Below are 11,858 nucleotides of genomic sequence, written 5' to 3' on the forward strand. Positions count from 1 at the left end.
CATCCCGTAAAACAATGAGCGAGGAGCGAGGAAGGTGTTTATTATATGATTTTATGGTTTTATTGATTTTATCTAGGGCTTTAGTTCAAAAGAAAAACAAATTATTAGGGCTTTATGGATTGGGCGGGGCGTACCAGAGTAGGTCCTACAGCCACGTGTTACAGGTACAGCTATTTATTTCCTTATATTCCTGGAAAACTTCTTTATTTTTATTTACTATCTACTCCTTATTAGAGGTGAAATTACCTTTTATAGAATATAGTTGAAAGGATTTGAACATGATACCGCTATCAATAAGAACTTAAACAGCAAGAGTTAATTTACCATTATATCAAATAGCTAACTTGGCTCAAATCACGTTGGAAAAGACGTGCAAACCCCATTGGAATCAATATGCCATAATTATATTATGGTAAATTTTAACTCAATAACCAACCACATCATCGTACAAGTGAACATTGTACCAAAATTGAAAACGGAGGCGAATATTACATTACTACATTTTCTTAAGATCATGATCCTCCATTTGTTGCATCCATAGGCTCAGCTCCAGCTTGTCTCAGTCGATTCATCGGCTCTATCACCCTTCTTACCTGTAGTAACACATATGAACCTTGGTAAATACTTGATTCCAACACATCAAAGGAGTTTTTGATTGACCGATCATTCATAAACCATGTATTATTCATCGCACCTTTCTTTTTCTTCCCGCCACCTTTTTTCTTGGTCTTTGTACCCAAAGCTAACCATGCCTTGATTTCAGGATCATCTATCGTCTTGGTTGGTTGCAGCTCCTGCAGAGTATGGGATGTTATCTGATCTGATCCGTTGGGCATTAGCAACACGGTGAACTTGATATGAGCAACATGATCACCTGCACAATTAAACATGGTGACCGTATTAAGATCATTGTGACTTGTGGTGGCATTAACAAGGTACAATATCCTCGGTCCTCCCATTATTAAACAAGATATTCACTAGAAAATCATACCAGGCTTCTCATGAAGAACAGGATATGGCTGCAAGAGATCATGATTCACACATTCAACTAAACCTAATCGAGCTCTTTTCTCTTCCAGAGCCCTGTTTCAAGAAAATCCACATAAACTGGTTAAACATCAGAAATAAAGCCAATGCACATTCATAACAAAAGCAAAACAATAACAGACCGAGCAGTGAATGGCAGGACGGGAAATTTCTGATTTATCTCACTGAAAATAAATCTAGAGGTTTTCATCTTTAAATGATAATTCTTGTCAACAGCTCTCTTATAAATAGTTGTCTGCTTCTCATCCAACAGCTTCGGCTGCCATGTAAACACATGGAAATCTCAAGGATAAGTAACATCACACAAGCATCGAAAAGCTAAAAGACAAAAAAGACAAAATACCTTGCCTTCGCCAGTGCTTGCAACTATATCTACAGCATAAACTTCATTTTCCTCAAATTCTGCATCATCAACTCTTGTATCTGGATTGGAGACACTTAATACGACTTTGTTTCCATCTATCACAAACTGCTTCAATTGATGACTAAGAACTCCTTCAACAATTTTGCAGTCATAAGCTGCAGCTACCTTCTGAATTGCATCTGTTACATCTTTATTCTGCCATTAAAACCATAATTAAAAGAAATCAAGTACAATGAAGAATATAAATTATATAAGTGATAATGCAGATTTTAAAAAATATATATTACAAAGGGAAGTAGAACTGAATTCATCAGAAAAAGAATCCATAAAAAGCAGAAATCTAAGAAATATTTTCCCTTATCACAGTAAACATGACAAGCCCAATTGGAATTTCGTCCATGGTTTTTAAAACTATGACATATATATATTTGAAAAGTACAAAAAAGAAAAAGATTGAACTCGTATGAGTTGACCTTCAACTGCAGCAGGCAGTTTGGGTGGTTGACTTGGATTGTATAGTGTGGCACAAATAATAAATGATACTCTATCAGTGTAACTATGACAAAAAGAAGCAACATTGGAATTAAATCCATAGCCCATGATTATCATCATCATGTAGAAATCATGTGAAACTTGAACCACACCTCCCCAAACACAATAATAGGGGGAAAAGCAAATGGGGGGGGGGAAACGGAGGTTTACATCAGCAAGCTGCTGCCAGCCTCAGTAATTAAAACCAATTTGTGTATAAAAACAAGAACTTTTTAACACTAATAAAAAAACATTTATGGTAGTTTTAAAGAACATGTTAGCCTACTTAGGCAATTGGAATGATCCAAAAAAGAGATGTATCACCCTAACACAGCCTAGATGACCAAATAAAATATTGGCAACAGGGAAAAGAGGAGATCGCAAGACATTGATCACCTCGGCAAAGTTGCCTCTCCAACAAAAGTCTCTCTACATCTTACACAAGGGTAAGACCAACTTTAAGGTAGTTTGATAAAAACAATCATGAGGGTAACACCCACATATGGTAATTTTAGAAAAAATGTTGGACACTTATGCAATCGGTGTAAACCATAAAAATGGCATCACCCTAAGGCCGCCTAGCTCAGCCAAACATAATATTGGCAACAGGGAAAAGAGGAGATCCACAAGAAATTAATCACCTCGGCAAAGTTGCCTAGCCTTCTCATTTTATCCTACATCACCATCACTTCAAATAAAAAACAAAAACATAGAGTAACCAAAAGAAAAGTTGTTGCAGAAACAGAGTTGAGATATCAATTCCCCTATCAGAGTAACTATGACAAAAAGCTTCATTTGGATGTAGATCCATAGCTGATAAAATTAAGTTCATCATTTAGGGGTCAAGCTAGTCAAAAGTGAAAGCAAAGTCACTACGCTTTCAAAAAGCAACCACAAATTCCACTTGAAAAACAAAAGCTTGGCTCAAAACTTCTGAAATAGAAAAAGCAAAATAGCATAAGAATTATTCAAAGAACACAAAAGATAACATAGCCTTTGAACATCATAGCATTGATATACAAAAAAGTTACCTTCTTTCCTGGCCTGACCAATCTCAAGGCAGCTTCGGCAGCAGTATTTGCAGCAGCAATAACATCGGCATGCCTGCCAGTGACTGGCCCATCCTTAACAACATGAGTGTGTGCAACTACAGCAATAAACCCATCAATGTGGCAACCCATATCACTACATCCAGGAAAAAGAACATTTTACACGCCACTCAAACTATGAAATCCCAGCAAAAACATTAAAAAAAGGAAACGGTATATATGAAGTTTACATCTTCACCATATCTCCTTCTTCCAACTCCGAGGTGTCACTGGCAAGCGGAGAAAAATGACAGACAGTGTTGTTCACTGAGAGGCAAGTAGGGAAAGCAACACCCCTCTCAATCTTCTTCTTAGCATTCTTGTACATGTTGCCTGTTTGACTTTACATTACATAAATCATATATTACTAATTTCATTATCGGTCAAATCTATAAAAACACTAAACCCGCATAAACCAAAGTGCTTACTCTCTGATAAATGCATCACCCTTTTCACAAATATCAACAATCTTAGCTTTCGGCTTGCATTCTTTTACAGCTAACTGCAACGCCTCTGCAAATTTTCAAATATAGCGCCAAAAGAACAACACAAAAACACCCAAACAAATAAACAAATATTAAACTCAAAGCCCATTTCCAATAAGCTAAAAATTAGAAAAAGGGATAGATGAGATTAACTGTTAACGATCTCAGCAGCGCTCTTGTATTTGGTAACAACCTCTGATGAGGTTAGATCCAACTCCTTCTCCTCCCTCTCGTCGTCCGACATCGTTTTCGCAGCTTATCAAAAACCTAATCAATTCCTTAAAGAATAAAATAAAAATGATATCAGTGGAGACTCAAAGAAGATATTGAGAAAAGGATAATAGCAGTTGAAAGAGAATGGGGCTCACTGGTTGAACTTGGCGGCAACAATGAAAGGAAGCTAGGGTTTTGGCGAGGTAATAAGCTGATAAGAAATGAAAATATATAAATAAGAGAGGAGCGAACTAGGGTTTTCGGTCCTTATAACGGCAGCGTTTACTTATATAGAAAATATTTTTGCTTTAAGAATAGACATTAGGATTTTGTAACTTTGTAGGGCCCTCGTTTTATTTGTGTTTTATTACGCTGTTTTTTTTTAGTAATTGATCTATTCAACGTATATTTGAAATTATTTAAAGATTTCAATAGTTAAAAAATTATTATTTTTGTTAGAAATTTTAAGTTCGAACATTATATTTATAGAATATGTGTATATTGTCAATGACTAGTAAAAAATAATTAGGTGTATCGGGTTCGAGTACGTCATCTACATGGATATTTAAATATCTATTGTCAAATAACTAAAAATCTTTAAAACATATATTATCTTATAATTAACTCGTACAAATAAAAAACAATTAAATATGAAATTTTATAGTTTTATAAAATTTTAATACTTTTAAAAGTAATTAAGTATAGTTAAATTTTTTAAAATACAATTTAAATTTTAAAAGTTTCAGAGTTTTATCAAAGAATTTTGTGATATTTTAAAAACTTTAAATAATTTTGATAAGTGATAAAATTTTATTGGGTTGTGTACATTTTTTAATTGTTAATTATAAAAAATTTAACGATAGATGTTAATAATCTCTGAAGGATGTGGTTAAAATATCTCAACTGACATTTTTTTAAGTTGTAGTTTCAATATTCATCAGAAGTTAAAATTCTCTTTTCTCTTTAAGTAAGAATTATTTTAAAAAACTACAATGATAGATGAAATAAAAATATAACTGATAAAATATAATCAAAGAATTAATGTTGGAATTTCATTGTTATATAGGGACTAAAATAAATAGTAATTCGATGGTAAAATAAACTGTAATATTCTTTCTTTAATTTACATATAATTTAATGCGTTATTTTTATTATTATATAGTAAATATAATCGATGATAATGTTAATAGTTATGATTAAAGTGATGACATAAAATATTTTTTTATTGTTATTTGATCATATAATTAGAATGATGTGGAAATTGATATTATAAAATGTGTTTTCGAATAGGTTAGATCATTTGTTTACTATTCAACATAATGGCTTAAGAATAGTTAAATAAAATATATAAAAAAAAAATACTTGAATTACTTTAGCTGATGTTTTCTTCATATTCTCAGTCTTTTAGTGATTAGAGACAATTCATTCTATATAAGATTTAATGGGTAAAATTGTTCAGATAATACCTTTGGGAAAAGAAAATTTTAATTTGAGGTATCCAAGATTTTTTTTTAGTGAATAATGATAAAGGGAAATCGATTTAATTTTTAAACGATTTTATGAAGATGTTAAAATTGTTAGACAACTTCTGTATGACAGTTACAACTGTAACGATTAACGAAGAGATAAGATATAAGAATTGTATAAGGCTGAGCATTGGGAAGACATTTACTCGTCCTAATATTTTTTTAATAGATGTCACACCCTAATTTAGGGGTCAAATTATTATTTTTTTGAAATTTATTGGCAGTTTTAAAAAAATGTAAGAAATTGAGGGACTCAACCCCGTATTAAACTATTTTTTAATGGGTTAGTTCAACTCGATTATTTTCCCCGGTTCGTGTTTTAGAGAGGGGGAGAGCAAAATCCCTAAATTAAAAAAATCCCCAAATTCCCTAACTTTGTTCTCGTTGGTCCCTCCACGTTTCTCGCCGTCCGACCACCTTAGCATGCACCGTTCCCATCGCTCGGCTCCCTATCGTCCGGCAATCAAAGCCCAACCGTTATTTCGGCGAAAGTCATCGCCGTTCGTCACGAAATCGACGCTTAAGAGTGTGTCGAACTCCACCGCCACGATTTCTTGGAGAATCCGACAGATCCCGGACTCTGTTGGTCTTACTGCCGCTGCAGTAGACTCACCATAACCGTCTGCTTCAAACCCAACCCTTGGGTCATGCCGTTGCCGCCGTTTTTCTCGTCGTCGACGTGGGTAAATCTGAGATAGTTCAGTTAATTTTTTTTTAGGTTTTAGCTTGGTTTTAGTTGGTTAATATTGATTTTGGATTGTTTTGGTGTGAGAATGCTAAGTGAGTGTTCAGTCGTTCGCCTCGAGCTCGCATAGGGCTTCCTTTCTAGCCGAGAATTCTGGAAGCTGAGTCAACTCGGTCGAGTTGACCGAGTCAGCCGAGACAACTCGTGAGTCAACCCGTTGAGTCAACTCGGACAAAATCAACCTGACCCGTTGACTTTGACCAGAGTTGACCGTTGACCAGCTAAACCGCTGACTTTGACCAGTTTGACCATTGACTTTGACCAAAAAGTCAACTTTTTTTAAATGACTTATTTTAAGTTTTTCGACATCCTGAGTCCGAATCCGAAGTACGTTTTGCCAAATTTGCACCCGGTAAGCCGTTTTTCAATGTTTTATCTTCGGATTCAAATTGGTTTCTCAATTAAGTTCAGTTTCTAACGCAAATTCGGTTGCTTTGTATTCGAGGAATTGTTGGACGTTGAATTAAGGTCCAAGGGCGATCGAATGAAGTTTAAATGGTCAATCGATATGACACGAAAATTGAGGTAATACATTACTACATGTTTCATGCTTTATAGAACATGTTAGTATTGATTTCTGCATAGATGAGTACAATTGGTCACATGTATGTAGTGATCACTTCCTAAACTTGATTTGAATATTATAAAAAGTCGGTAACTAAATATGGCTTATATGGCTCGCTTAAGAAAGTTGAAGATCAATCGAAAATAATAATAATAAGTTCGGTGATTCCATATTAAATTATTTGATTTTAAGATCCGAGAATTTTGCTAATTTTCTTAAAGGTTAAATACCAGGATTATTTGGATATGAAATTTCCGAAAAGAGCACCATGGGATAAAATTATGAAAATTCCCTTGTAAAGGAATAGGACCAAGACTTCTCCGGATGGTGAAAAATAACTCTGAAAGAACATACTTGAACTTTGGAATCATTGAATTAAATTCTGGATCTATATTGAAATTATAGAATTGCCCCTGAAGTGTAAAATAACCAAAATACCCCTAAAGTATCTCCAAGCCATGGAATAATTAAATACCCTTGTAACACACCCAACCTGTATCCGACCCGGATCCGAGTCCGAGGTGTCACATTGACTTTTCAAAACTTGTCTCTTATAAAACCATGAGAATCTGAACTTTCATTAAATAAAATTCGTTATTTTTCATAAATTAAACCGTTTGATTTTTACAAAACCTATCACAGCATATTCAACTCAATTTATTAGTACATGCCAACTATATTTGAAATAACACAATACATTTAAAACATGTCTTTTCTGATATGAACTTTGTAAGATAGATGCTAACCGGTCTTGCTCCTCTTAGCTTCTCTTTTTGCTTTTCGGAACCTACGTGTGAAACAATCACAAGTGAGGCATATAAACATATAATGGAAACTCTAACTCATAACAATGCATGAATACTTATTATGCTTATATTATGCTAAAACATACAATCGTTCATATAACAATTACATATATGCACATGTATATCATTATCTTCACACTTAGCACTAATGTCAATCCTTCTTATCATATAATCTTTATTCACTAAATGTGTACATCATATATCATTTAGAGCAATTAAAAAATAATCAAACATATCATCATAAGGTTTCTATAATTCATCTCTTATCACCTAATCATATCCATCACACATATATATATAGAAGGTGTTTGTTGTTATCTCTATCTTAGCCCATGTACACATATGAGAACTGTAGATATATGAGTCTATTTAGGTTGTGCACTATGATGTCACCACAGCTCGTATGGTTCCATTAGGGGCATGTGAAATTTGTCTTGAATGACCTATGTATATTGTATATGTCTCGAATGACTGCGTAGCCCTCAACTCTTGGCATACAAACTATACCTATAGCTATCATGACTCATATAATGAGCATTTTCTTTTATCTTTTCACATATTCATATAAACTTATAGCTTCGATCACGTATACATGTAATCACGTAACTTATTTTCGCGTAGTTCATGTCACTTTTCCTATGATCTCATAGATCATTGTCATATATTGCACTTCACATATACTTATATTCACATAGTTCAATGTGATTGAACTCAGTTCACTTTCCCAAGTTCTCACATAAGCATATAGTCTCATGTATACTCTTTCATATAATTTGCATAGTAATGTTATATACTCATATCCTATACTAATTTCATCTCAATCTCCCTCATGAAGTTTATATTGCATGTTTATATAGTCTCATTTTATCCTATAAGTAATTTCTACTCATCTTATCTCACTTTTCTAATTCATTCTCATAACTAATTTATAACCGTTCACATGATTTAATTTCATTAACCTGAATTCATACAGATCATATAACCTATATTACTTATCTCATCTTATTTATATATACTAATGTAATCTATTTATTTAGTTCAATTCCACCTTACTCTTATAATACTTTTTCATAAAGCTTTATAGTTCTTCACTTTATAAATCCTATACCATAGTTCCCTTTAAGTATCTAAATCTTCCCTATATCGTTTATCTTATAGTTTTATATCACCACTTATGTTTATGTCCCATAATTTACATATTATTCTCATAGAGTCTCATAATCTTTCTTGTGTAATCATTTATACCCTATAATATAACTTATACTTGGTTATCCTATGTTCACATATATATATCCAATGATTCTTTAGTTTGTAGCTTATGTCACATATTCATTTCATTCCTTATGTCCTTATCACATAACTTAATTCATATTCTTATATAATCATATAGATCATTTGTACTATTTCACATAACTCATCACAGTAACATATAATTACACAAATCATATAACATGCACATTAACCTGTCAAAACATACACTTATGCACGCATATAAATCGTGACAAACACATACTTCTATCTATGAATTCATGCATTTACCATCAGAAATAGACTTGTCGCAAGTCTTATTTCCATTAAACATTATATATACTGACTAATATGCACTCACCTGGCCTCATTTTGACACCAATCTCTTATCTTTTCCCCTGATCGATCTTACTTGTCAATGGTTCTGGAACTCGTTTAGGCTCTGTTTCTACATAATTATACATTTTAAGGCAATTATTATATGCCTACACCTTGCAATTTGATACTAACAACTTAAACAAACTTAATAAACCAATATTTATCTTTTTCCTTTAGGGGTATCGATACCCTCCTTAGGGTATCGGTACCCTCATTGTATTCTGAAATTCTTTTCGTTTGAGAGGGTATCGATACCTGTTGAATGGGTACCGATACCCCTTGCCCTTAATTTACATTTTCAGCACGTAAATTACTTCATTTCAGCTCAATACTTCATATTTTAACCTTTTACATATCCATAATTCATATACACATGCTTAAATCCATTTCTACTCATTTATCACCCTTTAAATCTCAAAATTCCTTTCTCCATATGGAAATCAATAATCATATAAAATTTTCAATATGTTCTAAATTCAATTCTATCACATCATGCTTATTAATTCCATTAATGACAAGTCAAATTTAGTCTTAAAATCCAATTATGGTCAATCTACAAAGATTTCATTTAATCACCCCTCATCTTTAATCCTTTCTATTCTCTTTATCTTATTGCTTAAAGACAACTTAAGATCTCCTTAAGCTTAAGTATCACTTAATGATCAAAACCTAACTAAAATTTCAGCTAATAATCAACAACTAAGAAATCTTACCTTTGCTTTGAGCTCTCACGTATGAGGAAGAAAGGAGAAGAAGAAAACTCTGGAACCAACTTTGCCTTCATTTCCTCTTCCACGTGGGTTAATATAATACCACAACAACATTTAATTATTTCCTTTACCAAAAGACCATTTTTTTCCCTTACTTCATTTAATAATTACCAACAATTCCTCAAAAATATCTACAAATGAGTCCATACACTTTACAAATTTTTTTAAACCATACCTTAAAGACTAAAAATTCCATTTTAGTCACTAACCCTGAATTTGGGATATTACAAATCTCTCATCCTTTTAATAAAATTCGTCCTCAAATTTTCATTGTACGCATTAATAAGAACGTACCTTATAATGTTCTCATATTGCCTCCTTTACTTAATCTTTCATTCCTTTAGTTCTTCAACTACCTTTTTCCCTTATATATTCATCTACTGTCACTTATCATATACATAATAACCATTAACCTCAATCTATTCATATTTTTTGTCTCCTTTAATTCTGCATTTTCCTTTAACATTTCTAAAATCCATATAATGTCACTCATCATGTAGACAGTAACATCCATTCGCATCCCTCCACATTATAAATCAATCTATTTTCTTCTTAATTCTCTAATTACCTCATAACAATACCAAACTTTTATTCCATCTTCAATTGACCAAGAACACAACTTACACACTTTTCTTACTTCTATATCGAACTTATTATCTACACTTACATATAACCTTCGTCATACTTAATCCTTTAATTCCTTCTCAAATCAAAATCTCCTTATAACATAGATCACATCTTTTCTTCAGGCTCTCATACTCTTTTCATGTCGTTTATCCTTATCCTTGATTATCGATCTTTATCATATCTTCATAACTCTGATAATCAACTTCACCTATACAAAATCGCATTCTTTATCTTCTCTTATACTTGTATTTTCCTTCCTCAAAACTCCCTTTAAAACACATAAATACTCATCTCCTTGCTTACATTATATCTATATGATCAATATATATATATATAACCACATCCAGATCCATATCATACTTGATTAACTCAACTTTATCTTTTCTTAGAATGTTATAACTCTATCACCTTTACTCTTACAATTGGTCAATAACAACTGTTCACTCTAGAGCACAAGCCCTCCATACCTCATTTACCTACATCATTTTCCTTTGAATAACTGAACAACAATTTCTTCGACTTATCAAACTACATTCATATCCCTACACGTTATGATTCCTATGTTTCAAACTCAAGCATTCTAACTTTTTCTGTCTTATAAACTGATTGTTGATATATTGATTCTTAAACTTTTCTATTACTCTTTAACTTTCCTTAAACATTCGAATTCTTATCTCCTTCATTAAGTCACATTTACATGATCGAGATACACAACTATATCCATATATGCTTTATATTTCATTAACTTATCCCGACAATATCTTCAAATCTTTTAATTCCAATACACTTTTCATCATATAATCTTGTTAGCCAACACTAACGTTTACCATCTAGAATGCAAACCCTTATCATATCCATATTCTTGCTTAAACATAGTACTATCTTTTTGTCTCAATTTCATAAACTCTATATTCATATCTCTTATACACTTGTCATTGATGTATTTATTATGGAATTCTTATACAAATTCTCACCACATCCTTTAATATTTTTAATGTTCTTATGGTGACACTTATTCACCATATTCTATCTTATCCACGTAATAATAAAACTATTTCAAATCGCTTTTCTGATTCAAAATAGTGAAGACCTTCTATCACTATTCTGATATGATTTCAACTTTTTGAAATCAATCTTTTATCTTATGAGACACTTCCTGAGGTGTCCGCTCTCCATCCTGTCTGGCCAGGGCAGGTGAATTGCGATCACCATCAGGTTTATCATCTCTCACTTCTTTCAAAATTGTCCCAATCGAATTTTTACTATATTAAACTAATCTTATTCTATTAGCAAGACAATACACTCCTTACACTATCAGATCATAAATTTTTCACTCTGGATTGGCATGTACACATTTTAAAACTCTTTTACCTTCGGTTTAAGCCTAGAATTGACTAAACCTTAGCTATGATACCATTAAATATAACACCCCCAACCTGTATCCGACCCGGATCTGCGTCCGAGG

The 11,858-nt window shown here is 32.6% G+C and overlaps 1 protein-coding gene across 1 annotated transcript; it reads right to left on the minus strand.

Moving 5' to 3' along the window:
* Positions 1-382: 382 nt before the first annotated feature.
* Positions 383-3,974, minus strand: LOC120151094 (ERBB-3 BINDING PROTEIN 1-like). The gene is made up of 10 exons (XM_039163633.1): positions 3,884-3,974; positions 3,669-3,793; positions 3,459-3,543; positions 3,222-3,371; positions 2,974-3,127; positions 1,391-1,606; positions 1,170-1,306; positions 992-1,083; positions 695-874; positions 383-593 (listed from the first exon to the last, which is right to left on the minus strand). Exons 2-10 carry the CDS (start codon positions 3,757-3,759, stop codon positions 544-546), a joined length of 1,155 nt encoding a protein of 384 aa, XP_039019564.1. The 5' UTR covers positions 3,760-3,793; positions 3,884-3,974; the 3' UTR covers positions 383-543.
* Between the last annotated feature and the right edge of the window lie 7,884 nt (positions 3,975-11,858).

Source organism: Hibiscus syriacus, unplaced genomic scaffold (assembly GCF_006381635.1).
Source record: "Hibiscus syriacus cultivar Baekdansim isolate YM2019G1 unplaced genomic scaffold, ASM638163v2 tig00111027_pilon, whole genome shotgun sequence".
In the NCBI taxonomy this organism is placed as follows: Eukaryota; Viridiplantae; Streptophyta; class Magnoliopsida; order Malvales; family Malvaceae; genus Hibiscus; species Hibiscus syriacus.